We start from the raw sequence: 17218 nt of genomic DNA, 5'->3' as shown, positions 1-17218 counted from the left end.
CTCGAGCTGACGGACAGGGGCTAACGACATAGACGGCCTGTAGGTTCTGCCCAGCCCAGCCATGTGGGAGAAAAAGTTTCTTGACCTCAGTTCTGTATCTCTTCTATCTACTCATCTCAATATAGCAATGAAGCTCAGCCTCTGGCCGTCATCTGTGGTTCAACGTGGGCTGGAGACGCTACTACCCAAAGCATAGTACTCGACGGGCTCCATCCAAACGTGTTGGAAGGCTGAGAGGTTTCTTTCGCCCTTTCTCCTACAGCAACACCCCTTGTCGCCATCAGGCTTACCCTTCTTCATGGTTATTTCCATACATCCTACCTCTATTCATATCGGGGGGTCGCTTTCAGCAGGGCGGCTGTGCCGATTACTAACTTTGTTTTGTCTGTCTGGGTCCCATTTTGAGCCTCGTCCATCATGGCGGATCTTAAGTTCATCATGGATATGAACGATGGCGAACCCACCTCCCTTGTGAATAAAAGGGATGTTGCGCCTCTGCCACCCGGTGCAAATCGAGGTCAAGACGCTTCAGCCTCAGAACGTGGGAATCCTGGAGACCATAGCGACGACAACAGACCAACGCCAGCCACCACAAGTAAACGGTGCGGGCATTCAGGGCGCCAATTCAAGTCTTCAGCAGGAACGACATCATCATCAGCAGCAGCAACAACAACAACAACAACAAAACCAACATCACCGTCATCGACGGCCTCGACAGCTCGGCCGGCACCTGATCGCCAGCCAAGCAACACTAGCACCGAAGAGATGGATCCTGGATATGGAGGCCACGGCGGGTCGGGCTCGTCGTCAAATACGCCCATGCGCCCCATAGGCAGCCCGTCCGGCGGGGAACTCCCCATCAAGCTCACCCCAATTACTGGTCGCGTGAGTAGAGCAAAGAAGGGTGTGCCGGTCCATACATGTGAAACATGTAGACCACCCAAGGTGGGTCTTGGCCGGGGGAAGTGTTGTCGTCATGGGATGTGGGTGTGGCTAATCGGGACTATAGACATTTACAAGAGCAGAGCATCTCAGGTAAGAGGGGCTACGCATACTTGGCCGCCGGCCACGACGTGACTTTTGCTAAACCAAAACAATTAGGCGCCACCAATTGAGTCACCAAACGCCTGGCTTTCCGTGCACCTATCCTGGCTGCGGCCGTGCTTTCCACCGCGCTGACTTACTTGCTCGTCACGCAGCTAGACAGTCAGTGATTGCCAAACATCATACCGATGCCTTTGAGTAGTGGTGCTGACGAAGTACTAGTGAACAAGAGGGGGAGAAAACTTCATCGGTTGGGAGTGGCAGCCGGCGGACGTCGGTGACGTCGACGGACGACGGAAGTGTCCCGAGGACGAAGTACATTCAGCATGTTCCCTCGTCGATGGGCGGGAGCATTACTTCGCGTGGTTCTGTGTCAGGGCCGTCGTCAGAAATGAACCCGGGCTACGGCGGCGGCTCGACGACATACCCGCCCATGGGCATGCAGGGCAGCGGCGGCTCAACGCCTATGTCGCCTCCGCAGCCACAGGGCCGGGGTGACAGCTACCAGTTGGCATCGAGCGGTCCGTCGCAGGGAAACTACACTTTGTCGACGCAGTCGCAGATCCCGCTCATCAGCAACCAGCCTCCCAGCCTGGACAACTCGCCCACGGCGGGAAACTACAGCTTAGGCTTCCAATCACCACGCACGTCATCTTCGTTCCCACACTATGTAGTTACCGGGGGACTGCAGCCACATCTACCTAGCTTGACTATACCTGACAGCAATCCACCAGGTCTCCTTGCGGCTCACGAGATATCCCCCTGGGCCTCGTCTGACAGCAACTTCTCCACCCCATCCGAGGTGAGCCACGGCAGAAGCTGGGTCCGCAGCTTCAACTCACCTACGTCCGACTGGCCCGGCACCAGCCTCGTGACAACCTACCACCAGCAGTCAGGAGCTTCGCAGGACTTGCAGAACCCCGGTACCGGACTCGAGGGCTTGACCTCGGCCACCCCTTTCATGGTTAACGCCTTCTCCCCGACGATGCACAAATCAGGCTTCAACCCCATTTTAGACATGCCCTTGTCTTTCTCCGAAGAAAACGCGCTTCTTGACCATTCGTCTCACCCCCGCCACGATGCGTACAATTTAGTTCGTAGTCCGACCCCACCGACCGCCTCCTCGTCCGTTCAATCGGCTGAAACTTTAGTCTCCCTCGCTCCCGCGCTACCGGACACGACCGCAATGGTAGGCCGTTACAAGGACTCGGCGGTGTTGATGGGCACCCTGTCCAATGCGTCGTTCCTGACGGCCCACAGCCTGCGCCGCCCTGTCCGTAACGCCATCCCCGACTTAATCGACGTATACTGGAGGCGCTTTGACACTCTCTTCCCCTTAATCCACCGCTGGAGCTTTGGGACAGCACCCACCGAGGTGCTGCGTTGTGCTATGGCTGCCATGGCCACGCAGTTTCTCGATGGAGAGGAGGACCGCAACAAAGGTACCGAGCTGCATGAGTTTGCTTCGCAAGAAGCCAAACGTGTAAGTTGTGAACCCCTTGAACCCCTTGAACCCCTGATGTCTTTTCAACCCGGTGCTCACTAGCCACATCTCCAGTCGCCGCAATGGAACGTCCAGATCATGCAAGCGATCCTCCTGTGCGAGTTCTTTGCCCGGTTCCGAGGGAAGGAAGCCTCGACCCGACCGTCTCAGCCCTTCCAGTCGATATACGCGAGAGTGAGTGCCCCTACTTCTCCTACTGCTGCTTTTGATTTCGAACCATACTCTTTATTTCAGGATTATTCTCTCTTTAGTCTTGTTTTGTCTACTCCAAGCTACCAATGGCACCCGTACTCAACATTTCCCCAACAGGTCGCCAACCCTCCCAACCCCGGTGATGCTACTACTACTACTCCGACTACGACCATCCCCACTAACCCCTTTGGATCTACACCCCGAAGAACAACTACCAAATCGCGATGGAACGAATGGATTGAGGCCGAATCGCGTCGCCGACTTCTGGCCGCCTCGTTTGTCCTGGATGTGCACACATCCATGTATCATGAACAACCTTTAATGCACTCTTTCAGAAGCCCGTGCCCACCTATACCACTGACCAGAGCCAGCGAGGAGCTCTGGGCTGCCCCTTCCCCTGAAGCCTGGGAGGCTCTCTTGTCTGCCGGATCGCACAGTCTGGAACCGGTCATGCTCCCAGAAGAGACCATCACCATCGATAGGATCAACTCAGCTCCACCTCTGGACCGTGCCGTGTTTCTGGCCTCGGAGGTACTGCGCCTGCCCAAACGAAGCATCCCTTCGGCCCTAGAAGTTTCCAACGACCCAGACCTAACTGCGTCGGACCGCATTGCCACTTTATTCCCCGGATCGCCCATCGCCAACACGTATCTAGCCCTCCATTACACCCCCTTACACGACCTGCTGGCCATCTCGGGCGAGTCGTGGATCTTCACGCTAAAGGTGCTGCCCGCCAAGAAATTTCAGCAGCACCAGAGGCGGCTCAAGCAGTGGAGCAGCGGTCTCCACGCTGCCGTCGCCGCCCGATACGCCGCGAGGGCCCTTGTGGCCTTCCTAGATACTACGGCTAATGTTAATTACACAATTCCCATGGTGGCCGCTCAGGGCGAGCCCTCCTCGTCTGCCGTTTTCACCGACGAACAGCCAAACCACGGGTGGAACACAACCAACATTTCCGATTATTGGGCCATGTACGTCAGCGCTCTCATCTGCTGGGCCCTGTCGCACTACACCACTCGGAACAACAACAATTCATCCTCGGCTTCTGCTCCTGCTTCTGCTTCTACTGGTGGTGATAATACTAACAAGAAAACGACTGGGAACCATAGCAATGCGAAGCAGCGGCGGAGCGAGGCCGAGGCCCTCGAATGGCTACGCACGGTGGCCGACCTGCGCATCGAAGACATCCTCAACCCCAACGTGCGCGGCAGTCGCGATGAAATTAACAGCGTCATCACCCTTGTCAAGCGCCGCCTCGAGTTCGAGGCTGTCGGCGGCGGCGGCAGGAAGTCGCTTCTCGTCGATGCCCTGGGTGTCTTGCGCAATTTGGAAGCTGGGGTCAATTAGAAGTGGTTTTGATTTTGATTTTTTCTCTTTCTCTGGCGGAAATTATTCCTTTATTCTGTTCTTAGTATTGTTGTTTTTATTTTTGCGGTATGGTTCTTTGTTTCCTTTGGCATATGGCTACCGGCTTTCAACATCTTCATCATCGATCGATCATTGGGAGGGAGGAAGGAAATCAAAGCGGGGCGAGAAAGAGCTGCGGGAGGAGATTTTCTCTTTGTTTCTCCCTTTCTCATCATGATTCTCACGTGTTTTTTTTCGTCTTCATTCCCTTACATCGTCTATTCCCTTTGAGTCGTCTTCTCACAGCAAGAATTCCTTCCCTTCCTTGTTTTCCCTTTTGGCGCATTCTCTTTTCTTTCGATGTACGGCATTTACGACCAACAACAACAACAACAACATCATGTATAGACAGATACAGCCGCATGAAAGGGGGGCGGCGGATACACTTGTACTATTAGATACATCATGATTGCGGGTTTTTCCTTTTCCCTTATTTCTATTAATTTCTATTTTGTTTCTTTTGTCAATCTCTTCTCCAAGCATGGGTTGCGTAGACGATCAGACACAAAGACAAAGCATATGGATGGGTGTGATGGAGTGTGGGTGGCGGTTTACCAGCAGCGAACATCACCATCATTGGTTATGCACTTGCGCATCCATAGCCAAGCGAGCGAGCAAGGGCGTTGGAGGTGTTTTTTTTTCTCCTTTATTTTGTATTTTTGTTCTTGGTTTTTGTTCCGAGTGAGTCGAGGGAAAAGGTGGTATGTTAACAGAATAAACCATGTTGATGTCTCAATAGAATCATATGTTCCTTTCTATTTGAATAAGTTCATCATTCTGTTACCCGTTGGGATTGATTTCCTTTCCTAACCCGTGTGTATTTACCTTGAGCCTTGAGCTTGTGAGACAGGACAACCCTACCCAGGAGCCTACTGACCTTGTCGCTACTCGCTTATCTACTTGAGATCATAAGGGTCCCCTAGTGCTTCGTTCGTCGTCAGTTATTCAGGTCTCGTAGGCTTCCTAGCCCTCCTACTATTCGGGAAGTAAGGTAAAGGTCTTCCTCCGACTACGACAGTGGTATCTCCCTTCTACCATGTAAACCTATATAACTAGTCTAGTACTCTAACCGTCTCTCTACTTAGCGATCTTCTATCTATAGACGTCAATAAGTGTTCAAGTTCAAGGGTTGGAAAAGTCTAAAAAGCGCGCGACGCAGTGATAAACCACGTTGTGGAAATAGTATCTGTTTTCTAATTGTCCGTATTCCTGATCGATCCTGAACAGCATTCTGACTGACCACACAAGAAAAGGGAGACGTTGAAAATACTTTCCCTCGGATAATCACGAGGGTTCATCGAATGCTGTCGTACATTGGCACTTTTCAGAATGAAGACATGGGTTCGAAGTGGAAATCCCAAGGTCACCAACCCGACCCCAAGTGACTACTGGGATACATCTCGAAGCCTCAGACGCGTAGCCCACGTATCCCCAAAGCTAATCTTACATAATTACAGGAGATCTTTTAGAGAGGCTGGTTTTGATTTAGGAACATTAACCCTACCACCTGCAATCAACACCCAACCGCTCTCGATTCATCCCGCGCATCCTGAGGTATCACAGGCTCATGAACCGGCAGTTTCGGCCTTTCTGTCATCCTTACGCCAGGTCATCTAGAGGTCCAACCGCACATTCTATAGCAGGCACATGCGCCTCCCCTCCCCTCAAGTTATGTCCCATATTACCCGACTTAGCCATCACGCTCATAACCTTATTGACCCAGCAAGACCAGAAGCCTCAATGCGAGCTCACTGGTGTATATGAGCCTGCCCCGTAACAGGCCCTTCCTAGTTCAGCTACCTGGCGAGGCTCATCACTAACGCTTCGACGTCCGCTGTGGTATAGGCGGCGAGCGGTCGGGAGCGCCGGTCCAACACCAGCCAAAATATGGTCTGGCCGGGGCTGCAGTACGTGCTGCACTCGCAGCGGGGACAATATAGAATCTCTGATTTGCACTCATACACCTGAAGATAATGCTCCCGCCGGCTCCTGAAGACTAATAACGTTCTCGTCGTATGCGAAGCGAGAATCGCTCGCGAATGAGTGCGTTTCCAGCCTGCACGACAGCGACAGGGACTGAACGCCTTCCACATCGCGCTTGTTATGTGAATGGCCCTGCATCAAGATGGGTAGTGGCGCGAAGCCGAGGAATGTCGGGCGGTTTGGTGTCGTTTTGCGAAGCGGGCGCCGCACGATGATCCAGGATGCGCTGTCGGACTTGTTCCGTGGCCGTGAAGCGGGAGTGCCGGAACACATGGGGATCGATGGACACACAATGTATGCGTACTGGGTGCATTTTGGCGACGAGTGGCCTCGGCTCGGTATTGTAGAGTCCAACTTGGTCCATTGCCGGAGGTTCAAGGGCGGGTAATGCGTACCTACAACCGAAGTGGAGCTCGGAGCAAAAGCGAAGTACGAAGTAGGCAACTAAGAGTCAGTACGTGGTAAGGTTGCTTTTGGGCAAAATATACGGCGTACCCAGTCTCTAATTCACCCATAGCCAAGCAGCTGAAGCAGGGTTTGGGCGAGAGAAACATGAAAATCGACGCAGATCATGTAATTCCAGACATGAGGGAAGGAAAAACGAGGTAGGTAACATTGTCGAACTAAAACATATTGCAGATGAGATGCAGTGTCAAGTCAATAAAGACAAGAAAAGAAAGAATCTGAAAAAGCTCAAACTCTGCGGAAAATCGGCCTCGTCAGTTTCATCTGGCTGCCGTTCACGCAGACAAAAACGCACTTCGTGTGCGAAAACAAATGGGCTAACGGAGTTGGCTAAGCCGCGACAGCTTGAAAAGGACTGTTATTGCTCGCAGCTAAGTACTCGATATGCGTTTGCCTGGGTCCCGTAGCAAATACGAGAAGACCCCAGGGGAACTAAAGTCAAGAAGGCAGGTAGGCGACGGCATGACAGAGGATGCAGTTAAAATGCTTCATTCCGAGACAGCTACGTGGCTGGCTTTGACATCGACCACAGGTTGGCTTTGTTTGGTTCCCGAATATCCTGAACCGCAAATTAGCAAGGCTCGTATAGATAGGGGACAGCGCAGTGCTCAACATCCATCATGCAGGAATAGGTCATGCTCAGCACCACGTCATCCCTCGGTCCCTCAGAGTATCGTTGCAAACCAATTTCGAGTCATCTCAATCAATCAACGATCTCATCGGTTTTCTCAGACAACACTCATAACAAAATCATTCTCCCACATCTTCATCAATTCAGCTTGAAAGTCTGGGTATGGTCGGTTAATCTCTTCATCCATTTAGCTTATTCCCAATGATTAAGCCTTGGAAAACCAAGCCGCGCTTTACTTTACTTTCCTTGCCTTTCAGTTTCTTTGCTTTCCGAAAATCCCTTGCCGCACCGCGAGTTGAAGGGAAGGAAGAAGAGCCTGCATGTACTGCTGTGCTGGTGTTGGTACTGTGCTGTGTCGCGTACAAAGAACTGAACTCGTTCTCGTCTCGATCATGTACACGTATAAATGAATGAAGTGATGCCCGTCCGCCCTGCCCTGGCCCCCCCTCTCCAGGAAGATAATGTCAACATTGCCTCTGAGTCCAATTCCGAAACGAATCAAATCCGCACGGCCCTCCTCCCTTGCCCAATCGTCATCGAGCCGCTCGTTCCAACCTGGCTTGTGCTCATCCCTCCGTTATCATCCCCCGTCCCGTTGCCTTGGTGGACGCTACTATAGACTGGACGTTGTTCATTTTACAGAAGCCCCAGTCCAAAGGTGGCCGTGCGTAGATGGTATTAGTCGTGAACCGAGACGTTCGGTAAGGACCTTAAGTTGAAGAAAAAAAAAAAAACCGAAACCAACAAACAAACAAACAAACAAGGAAAGATGCGGTATCCGTCCACATTTTGCTCGCGCAACAATGAGCAATGATCTGTCTATATACAAGAGCGGGCCACGATGGGTTCCGCCAACAAAGTAAGGGAATGCTACGACATCGCAACCTCGCTACTCCTGGCCGAAACCCATGGTTTCCTCTACTGCAATAGTCATTTTCTGCTGCAATGCTTCCAGAGTCTTGTACGGTGGTAGGTCTAGACGGTTGAAACTAGTGACATCGTTATTAGCTTCACGTCTTCAGAAATGAAAGGGGTATCAACTTACCAAGTGTGAGCCTTGGGCAAATTGCCAAGTTCGCCGGCCTTCTCGATCGTAAATCTTCTCGGGCCATCACTTCCTTGCAAATCCTTGAAACCATTGACCGGAATACGTGAGGTACCCGTGGTAAATTGCAGTAACCTGCTCTTCTGCTCGCCATCCCAGGTGCGTACTGTCTGCCAGAAGAACTGAATAACCTCGTCGCTCTCAGTATATCCACGGTAATCGGTGTGCTTCTTCCAGTCGTCGACGTCGATCTCGGCGATACCTCCAATCAGCAACTCGAGCTCACGCTCATCAAAGACGTTGATCAGATCGTGGGGGATTAGCTCGTGGAAGCCATCCTTGAACGCCTGGAACTGCTCTGCGATACGCTTCTCGATGCGCCACTTGACCATCAAATCCACGTACTCTTTTTTGTTCTCGTTCGTAACCTCAATGTCGCGACCACCAGGCTTCAAATCTTCCACCGTCATAACACCGAATCTCTCGTCCTCCGTAGAGAAGGTTTGCTCGAGGATACCACCAGAAATATCGTTGTCGAGCATCCACTGCAAGCTGCGGTGGAAGTCCGCGTCAACACCCTCCATGTCGGCCAACTGCACCGCCTTACCCAGGATCATCTTGTATAGGGCACCAATGAAGAAGGCGTCAAGGAAGCGTCGGTGGAAAATGGCAAGGCCGACGACGCGGCCTATAAATTTGAAGTAGTTCAGATGCTCGGGGTTGATACCGGAATGGGGGTTGATTTGCAGGGTGTAGTTGTCGTGAGCGGAGTACTCGAAAAGGCAGTAGAAGGGGTTGAACATCTCGTGGGACAGGAGGAAGAAGAACTCTCTGGAAAGACCACCGTAGTCCAGACCGTCTTCACCATCAAACTTTATCATCAGGCGCTTCTTCAGATCCGTAGCAGATTGCCGCGAGATTTCGGCAAAGGAGTCCTCGAAAATGTGGGATCGGCGCACCTTGATATGGCACTGACCAGACAAGATTCGCATAGCAGGCTGAGACCGGAAGTATATCAGCTTCCTCCTAAAGTCTCGCTTGTATTGCGGCACATTCTGGTCCAAGGACGATGGCAGGCGCGGATCGTCCCATGTAGTCGTCTTGGTGTTGTGGTCTACGAAGTAAACACGGGCCGTGTTAGTAAGCCGCATTTCCCAACCACTAGGCAGGGGTCCCAGTTGGGATACTGGCTGCTGTTGAATGGTCCCGTTGGCATTATTGTGGCCACCGTACATCCGGATGTACTGCTGTCGGCGAGGATCGACCCACGTGGTGGTTCGAGTGTTGTGATCCACAAAGTATGGGCGGCCTTCTGGCGTCCATCTCTGTTCCCAGCCAGGGGGCAACTCTCCCGTGCCGGGGCTGGTAGCGCCAGTGTGCATCATAGTGGCGGCATTAGCACTCTGAGCAGCGTTGGCCTGTTGCTGCTGAAGCGAGGGGGAATTGGCCCCTGTGCGATCCTCAGGCAAGGTTCGGTTCTGGTGACGCTGTCGTTCAACCTGCGTCGCAGCCTCTCTGTCGCCGCGATCGTTTCCCCCACCGGCCTGCGTCGGGCGGTTCCAGCTTGTGGTGCGAGTGTTATGATCAACATAATACGTCCGTCCCAAGTTGTCTTCGCGCCGTTCCCAGCCCGCCGGTAGACGTCCCTGGGAGTCTTCGAAGGGGCTCATCTGGCTGCTCGCTCTTGGCTGTCCATTCCCGTTCACCGCCGCCGCCCCTGGCGCTGACGCTGGCCCAGGCGCTGGCACAGTCATGCTGTTGGGCCTCATAGGCATACTCGCCGATGCTCCTGGTGTGAGTCCATTGGGACCGGACGAAGTAGGCCGCTCGATGGGTCGATCCGGTCCGAGCGTTGATCCCTGGGGAGTGGCCAGGGATGGTCTGCTAGAGGATGCCGAGGGAGGCAGCTGCCCTCGTGCCGGCTGGGAGAGATTGGTGGAGAGGTTGATGATGAGCTTGCCGTGGACGACTAGGTTGTCTGTGGATTTCTTGAGGTCTCGGGTAAGCATCTGGTCTAGTGGGCAAACAATGTTAGTGATTCAAACACGACACCAGCTGCTTGGACCACACGAACCGTCGGCACCGTCGGCGAGTTCAATAGCGTCGCCAATGCGGATGTTGATGACACCCAGGAAGCCCTGGTCCTTCTTCTTGAATTTCTTCTGATCGAAGACCTGTACGGCCAGAATGCTATCCTCAATTGCTCGGCTGTTCGAGATGGTGTAAGTATACAAGTCATGAATTGTCAGGCGGTGGATTGTGCCTACAAATCGAAGCTCTCGTTCCAGTAAGGATTGAGGGTACGCTTAGAAACGGATGTCGTCTTGGTCTGCTCGCCGTTGATGGTCGCTACAGCAAATGGGTCGGGGAATCCTGTCATCGAGGCATTAATGTCCGTCGGCTGTTTTCCTCTCCGTTTCTCAGTGCAAATACGTACGAAAGACATCTCGTTTATACAACCCATCGGCAGCAATTACTGCGACGAAGTTCAGGTCAGCATGAGGGTTCCCCAATGTTCAAATGTTGTGAAATGGCGGTAGATGTGGTGGGTAGAGGGGCAAAGACAAGACGCACTCGTGATCCGCAGATTGGGCTGCCTGTTGGTTGAGCATCGTCAGTAAATGAAAGAAAGGTGGTGATCGAGAGCGAACTCACGATGGCAAACCCGCTTCCGAGCGGTTGGAGGTCATCGTGACGGCGATCAACGATGGACGGTGTGCCTACACCTTCCCGTGGGCCGTCGTTCCTTTTGACTCGACCCGTTTTCTATTTTGGGGAGTGAACGTAAGGGCGACTTGGCGTGGTCGCGCGACGAACAAATAAGAATACTGGTAGAGATGATGTTGCTCGGTCAGTGCGGGTCGGCGAAAAGCCGTCGAGCGAAATCACTGAGCATATGACGGCGTAGATGTTGTTTGTAGTTGACGTGAATGGCGGGTGGTAACGATGGAGCAGGTTCGACCCATGACACAGTGGCAGGTTGAGGCTGTGCAATCAAAGCACTGCAACTGATGGCCTCAAACCCCCGCTCTCTGCCGTTCTTCCTGCCGCAGAGCTTTGAAATACAACAAAATCAAATCACCCCCAAAACGTGTGCTGCTGTGCCACGAAAAAGCGCCTAATCGTCAGGCAAAGAACGCATTCAAGTATGGAAAGGAAGAAAAACTACGGACAATCAAGCCTCCAGTCCGACCAGAGCTGTGGAACTGCGATAGAAGATAGGATTTGCTGCAGGTGGGATTTTAAGGAGCTCCCTCCGAAACAGTTGCCGAACGTGCAAGTGCCTCTAAGAAAGTCCGAGGCCAGACGCGCGGACGAAGAGGCTGGAGCTTCTTCAACGGCGCTTGACGTAGGTAGCTGTCAATGTTTCCTCAAGCCTCCAGTTGGGTCAGACAAGTCCAAGACACCTCCCTCTTTGGCAACATTGATTTGATTTGTGATATCAGCAATGGCGCGATGGCACGATTGCCAGAGTTTTGACACTAGGCGCGGGATGCACACACTTGAGCTTATGCCCACACTTGACTAATGATCAGCAGCTCCTCGTGGAATCTTGACGATGGCGGATGCTGCTTGCTGGGATGGTTCGTTAGAGGAGGGGCAACTGATAGCAAATCCGACTGCCGCAACAAAGGTTAAAAGATAGTACTGGAATCAAGTCGTGGCTTGACTGGCTGCAGGTCGTGCTGGAAACCTCGTTTAATTTTTGGGACACCCAAAAGAGAGACTGATTGAGCCAATGGGCAAACCTTCCAGGGTGCAACCGGCCGAGCTAAACCCCCCTGGAAGTTCACGGCTAGTGGCATGATCCAAAACTTACACACACTTATCATGTATGGTGTTTATGCAGTTTGCAACTGTTTTCAAATATGTGCCGTATCATAGCATTGGTATTTGAGTATAACCCTTATTACCCGTACCGGCAATGCTGCACGATCAGGTCCATCCACCTTGTCATGAGATCTGCCTTTTGTTTTGCTTTGCGTGGGGATCGCTCGCTCACTTGCCCATTCGATGACCTTCTTGCCTGACGGACTACTTATGAACCCCAACAAAACCTGAAATCTATCCAAGAAACTCAATGTCCATAAGCCAACTAACGTTAGAAAGGCGAGGATACGAAGAGCCTCACAAACGTGAGTTTTGACCAGGTATTGCCCACTCAAGTTTTGATGTTGGTCTCACAGTGTCTAGGTACTTCACGGTTCTGACGTATCTGCCACGGAGCCCTTCCTTCATGTTGCACGACTGAGACTCAAAATGCCACCTCAATGGCCCTCCCGCCTGAGGAGTGCATTGGATTTCATACGAGATGCCCGTCTTGAAGGGAGCCATTGCGCCGGGTTGCTCGGATTCCCCTCTTCGGTGGGGTCCCAAGTAAACCCACTTTGCTTGCCTTATGTTCCTTATCCTTTTCTTTCCCTCACTTGCTTCAATACCTGGATGGGAGGAGACTGCATTTGCGGTGCCGTGCGGGAGTCGTTGGCAGATGACCTTTGCAACAACGAACGGATGGCGAGTGGAGCGCTTCTAGCTTATATCCTCGCGCTGGAATTTCAGGGGGCGCCGATTATTCTCACAGCTGGCATCAAACTCGCGAAGCACAGTCTCTGATGAAGCGACAGGGAGGAGCATGGTTCCAAATCCATGCCACCGTGCGATTCAATATTTCGGTAGTTGCCGAGTCAACAATTCAAGGAAAAGTCTCAGATAGGGATCCTCAATATCCAAGTACAAGCTTGATGACCTTCTGGGGTTGCGGAGAAGATTGCTGCAACGCGAGGTCTTCGCCCTGCGCATGCGAAGATGAAGAGGTCTTGGGCCAGCATTATTATTATAGTGGCATCAAGAGTCCAACTCAGATGATGTGTATTGAAGCGGTCTCTTTCAGCAAGCCTACATACAATCCCCGAAAAGTCATTTCCCTACCAGTTACGAGCGTCGCTAACTGCATATCTTGCTATTCAGATTCATTCTGCCCGGATTTCAACTATTTACTAACTGGATGACCACGAGAGTCATGGCAAAATCCACGCAAATGCTTCGAAGCCAGAATGCTGCTTTACTCTCTCAACTCGCTCCAACATTCCCCATCCCGAAACATGGACATATCCAGATGTCCGAAACCCAACCTCATTAGCTTCCTATTCACCATCACTCATTGGCTCAAACTTCAGCAGACAAAGTTCTCTGAAGTTCTCGTCCATTTAGGCCTAGAACAGATCCAGTCGGTTGGTTCCCCCATATATCTATTTATGGTCGGCTTCTAATGCAAGGCCATCACACCACACACCCGCTTATGCATATCACTTCCCCAACCGTCGGAACTGGCAGCTTGCAGCGCGGTTGCACGGCATGGGTTCTTGAGGGGGTTCTCGATGTGTGAACATTTGAGATTACGCTCGAATGGTCGATAAATACAGATATATGCATACATCACCTAACGAAAGTAGGCATTCGTTGCATTCATTGTTTGAGGAATCACACTCGCCTCAATAGTGTTGAACGCATGCACGTGCCGAATGTCTGCATATTGAGCTTGCATACAGACTTGATGAATAGTTCCGCAATATCGCATTGCACAAGCAACCCTTGAACTTCTGAAGTACGGTCGCTAGAGATCATCGTGCTACGCGCTCAATGGACGCACACTCGAGTACATTGACAACCTGGAGGTTCTCCACCAACGTCGGGATTACTAGTGTCGATGAGCTCATCATGGTAAATATCGATCGTCTCCACGCGTCAACGTCAGTCAGATTCTCTCTATCTAATTTAGTCCATATCGGATTGCGTGAAATGCACGCCATTCAAATGTAAGTCGTCCTCCTGGCACTCCTGCTACTCCTGCTAGGCATTCCAGTCCAAAAAGCCCTCGATCAGCATCGTAGCGGGCGATATAACCCGGCTTAGAGCCGCATATGACCCTGCCGTGTGTCGGAATCCTTGTGTCCTAGGGTGGATGGAAGTCGTGTAGATAACCAGGAGGTTGTTTTGATGAAGGGGAACTGAAAGATTGCTCATTATTATGGCTGAAAAGGGTATGTCGATTACTGAGGCATTGGTTGGCGACGATGTAGAAGAGGGAAATCATCAGATCACTTGATCTGAAGGTGAAACATGGCCATACAAAGTCGTCTTCGTCGTCACCATTCCTCGCCTCGAGTATAAGACCATGCTCCACACATGTAATACAAATCATGGCGAACCTTCCCAGGTCCTCGAGGTCCATGTTGCGCTTTGGTGCTTGAAATAGCCGCTCATCTGATTTCCTCGGGATCTCAATGAAAAGACTGAAAAACCGTTAGCGCCAATGTTTAAGCGTGCCGTTTTCGTACATGGAACGAGGACCATGGGGAACCTTGACCTATCCAGGAGCCGGAGAGACCTGTTCATCAAGGGCTGGCAGATAAGGTGGCGGAGCAGACGACTCCTAGTAGGGGTTGTAGCCGCCGCGGCCACGTCCGCGATATCCACCACGGTATCCGCCACGAGGGATGTAACCACCTCTTCCACCATAAGAACCTCTTCCGCCGAAGCCTCCACGACCACGTCCTCGACCTCTAGTCATGCCAGGAATGTTCGTTCGCTTGGGGGTGACCTTAATATTTCGGCCCTTCAGGACGCTGTCGTTCAGTACGAGGGCCTGCGCGACAAGGCTGGGCTCCGTGAACTCGACGTAGGCGTAACTAGTTATGGGCAGAGCCGTTAGTCACTGGTTCTCGACAGAAAGTCCGACAGCTGGGCGCAATATCTACTTACCCCTTAGGCGTGCCGGTAAACTTGTCGAGGAGGATGGTGACGCGGTTGATGGAACCGCACTCCTGGAAATGGGCCTGGATTTCCTCGGGGGACGCCGAGTAGTCGACATTTCCCACGAAGATGCTGCGGCTGTCCACGTCAGATCGCTCCTCGCTGTTGGCTTCCTGGCCGCGCTCCTCCAGAGTGGCCTGCATCTCACGGAGCTTCTCCGCCTCTGCTTCCATCTCAGCAACGCGGCGCTTCATGGCGGTGATCTCTTCCTGCGACAACAAAAAAACTTGGTCAGCTGCATACATCTAATTGGTACCACCCTCGCTTAGAAGGGTGATTTCGCATTGAGAGGCCTGGAAGCCCATCTGGAGGTCAAGGGTCAAGCTTGGAGTGACATGTCCATTTGCACGTACCTCATCATTTCCATCCTCAGCGACGGGGCGCTCTTCAGCCACCACCTCGGGTTCTTCTCTCTTCACGTCCTCCATGGCCCGCTTGGTCTTTATGGCTGGCTTGGTTTTGATAGCTCGCTTGGTCTTGGTGGCCTCCTTTGTCTTGATCGCCGCCTTGATCTCGAGGTCAATGCGCACGTTAACAACCTTTAAAGATAGTTAGCGATTCACTTCCAATGCTGTGAATCAATGCGACAGCCTGGGGCGAAGGGGTTCCAAGCTGGGGCTCTCGGGCTGGTGAAGCGAAAGTGAAAGTGGAAGACCAACCCCACTTGCCTCGAGCTCCTTGCCGTCCGACGATGCAGGGGTGATAGGAACGAGAAGATTAAAATGGGTGAAGTAGCAGTTAAAGGGTGTGCATCTCACTAAAAGAAAGATACATTGAATCCAGGTTGGCAGGAGCCAAACTTACCACGGAAGTCTTGCTCAGAGGCAAAATTTGTCGCGTTCCAGAGACATCGGCAAGGCCAAATTTGTGCTGTAAAGATTCCAGCGAGGGTCGTCGGCCTGGACGTCCGTGTTCTGCTGCCCCAACGGGTAGCCGAACGCAGTGATGAATGCGGGCATCGGCACAACTGATGATCCGAGAGTACGCCAGCCAGAAGACATCTAGCGTCGCGGTTAAAATGACCATCCCAAACGCTAGGTGCAAAAGAATGAAGCGACCGCAGCTTGGTATGAAAGGTTAGTAATTAGTTCACGATGTGCTCTAATAACTTTTTTCAAATTAGGACACGAGAGAAAGTGGGTGGAAGTTCAGTTACGCGATGTCCGTGGCCTGGGGCATTTGGCAACCGCAGAGGAAGAACCGCTGCATACATTCACTGCCACTGACAATCGGCACAACTCGAAGCAAGCACACCGTTTGTAGGAATATAGGCTACCTAACGCTCCTGTGTCAAGGCTGCAGAAGGGCTGTCGTTGAATAAGCATTCGATACTAACACATAGGATGAGAAAATAGGTCTGGATACGTTTGTTCACCGTTACAGTCAATGCCCGCAACCCGAGGCAAGGGGTTCATAGTAACCACTGTCCAGCTTCCACTCCCAAGTTAAGTCAGGTTAAGGAACATTTCAAATGTTTTCAAATTAAAGGTCATGCTATCGTTGAGACCGCTTTGCGGCGGGAAGGGAGGGGGCGTGCGGGCAGGTCGTTTCAATTCTCCTTTTTTGAATACACATATTAGGGCTCTATTTTCTAGCTCGAATATTGATATTGAAGAGCTAGTATTGTTGGTAAACATAAGAGCTTACTGGAATTCTTATGGCTGAGCCGAGGTGGTTATGTGGGATCTATCCAAGTAGGTATCCTGTGGTATCGCATTGTCCATCTGACGGAGTGAGTTGCCCGTTAGATGTAGTCGTGACTACACGTGCTTTTCTCAATTGAAATGGACCCATGCAGCCTCCAAAGCCCGACTGTAAAACAAATGCGTTGATAAGCTGTATATATGCTGGGCTCAAATGAAGTGTGGCACATAATCCTGTGTCCATTTCATGCTGTAGGTTCTGCCAAGCGCTGAGATGGCTGCGTTAGTCTAGGCAGCACCTCCGCAGTGGCGCGAGATTGTGATAATATTCGATTGCAGCGCTCCTCTCCTTCATCTAAATATAGTTGCTATCTGTTTACGAATAGTGTAGTTGTTCCCACTTCAAGGCCACCTCACTATCTCCCCCTTTTCAATCTGACCCATCAGTCACTTATCCAACTCAGAACCAGTACAAAATTCCAATCACAAAC

The 17218-nt window shown here is 51.8% G+C and overlaps 3 protein-coding genes across 3 annotated transcripts; 1 reads left to right on the top strand and 2 right to left on the bottom strand.

Annotated features, from left to right (window-relative positions):
- Window positions 1–4112, top strand: BCR38DRAFT_191230 (uncharacterized protein). Its single transcript, XM_040854007.1, has 6 exons — window positions 1–945; window positions 1010–1035; window positions 1102–1206; window positions 1267–2527; window positions 2603–2722; window positions 2858–4112. Exons 1-6 carry the CDS (start codon window positions 418–420, stop codon window positions 4085–4087), a joined length of 3270 nt encoding a protein of 1089 aa, XP_040716244.1. The 5' UTR covers window positions 1–417; the 3' UTR covers window positions 4088–4112.
- A 3828-nt stretch (window positions 4113–7940) lies between these two features.
- BCR38DRAFT_431841 (E3 ubiquitin-protein ligase hula) lies at window positions 7941–10730 on the bottom strand. The gene is made up of 4 exons (XM_040860133.1): window positions 10539–10730; window positions 10346–10479; window positions 8272–10285; window positions 7941–8215 (listed from the first exon to the last, which is right to left on the bottom strand). The coding sequence occupies exons 1-4, from the start codon at window positions 10715–10717 to the stop codon at window positions 8116–8118; spliced, it is 2427 nt and encodes an 808-aa protein (XP_040716243.1). The 5' UTR covers window positions 10718–10730; the 3' UTR covers window positions 7941–8115.
- A 3974-nt stretch (window positions 10731–14704) lies between these two features.
- Window positions 14705–15512, bottom strand: BCR38DRAFT_457341 (uncharacterized protein; the record flags this gene model as incomplete). The annotated part of the gene is made up of 3 exons (XM_040862029.1): window positions 14705–14960; window positions 15034–15293; window positions 15438–15512. The coding sequence occupies 3 exons, from the start codon at window positions 15510–15512 to the stop codon at window positions 14705–14707; spliced, it is 591 nt and encodes a 196-aa protein (XP_040716242.1).
- Between the last annotated feature and the right edge of the window lie 1706 nt (window positions 15513–17218).

This window comes from Pseudomassariella vexata (genome assembly GCF_002105095.1).
Source record: "Pseudomassariella vexata strain CBS 129021 chromosome Unknown BCR38scaffold_6, whole genome shotgun sequence".
NCBI classification, from domain to species: Eukaryota; Fungi; Ascomycota; class Sordariomycetes; order Amphisphaeriales; family Pseudomassariaceae; genus Pseudomassariella; species Pseudomassariella vexata.
This window is presented reverse-complemented; position numbering and strand designations above follow the sequence as displayed.

Coding starts and splice junctions, on each gene's coding strand:
- BCR38DRAFT_191230 (XM_040854007.1), top strand. CDS start 418: ATGGCGGATCTTAAGTTCATCATGGATATGAACGATGGCGAACCCACC. Junction 946..1,009: donor AAACATGTAGACCACCCAAG/GTGGGTCTTGGC, acceptor TCGGGACTATAG/ACATTTACAAGAGCAGAGCA. Junction 1,207..1,266: donor GCTCGTCACGCAGCTAGACA/GTCAGTGATTGC, acceptor ACGAAGTACTAG/TGAACAAGAGGGGGAGAAAA.
- BCR38DRAFT_431841 (XM_040860133.1), bottom strand. CDS start 10,717: ATGTCTTTCGTACGTATTTGCACTGAGAAACGGAGAGGAAAACAGCCG. Junction 10,480..10,538: donor TGGAACGAGAGCTTCGATTT/GTAGGCACAATC, acceptor CATCTCGAACAG/CCGAGCAATTGAGGATAGCA. Junction 10,286..10,345: donor ACTCGCCGACGGTGCCGACG/GTTCGTGTGGTC, acceptor TTTGCCCACTAG/ACCAGATGCTTACCCGAGAC.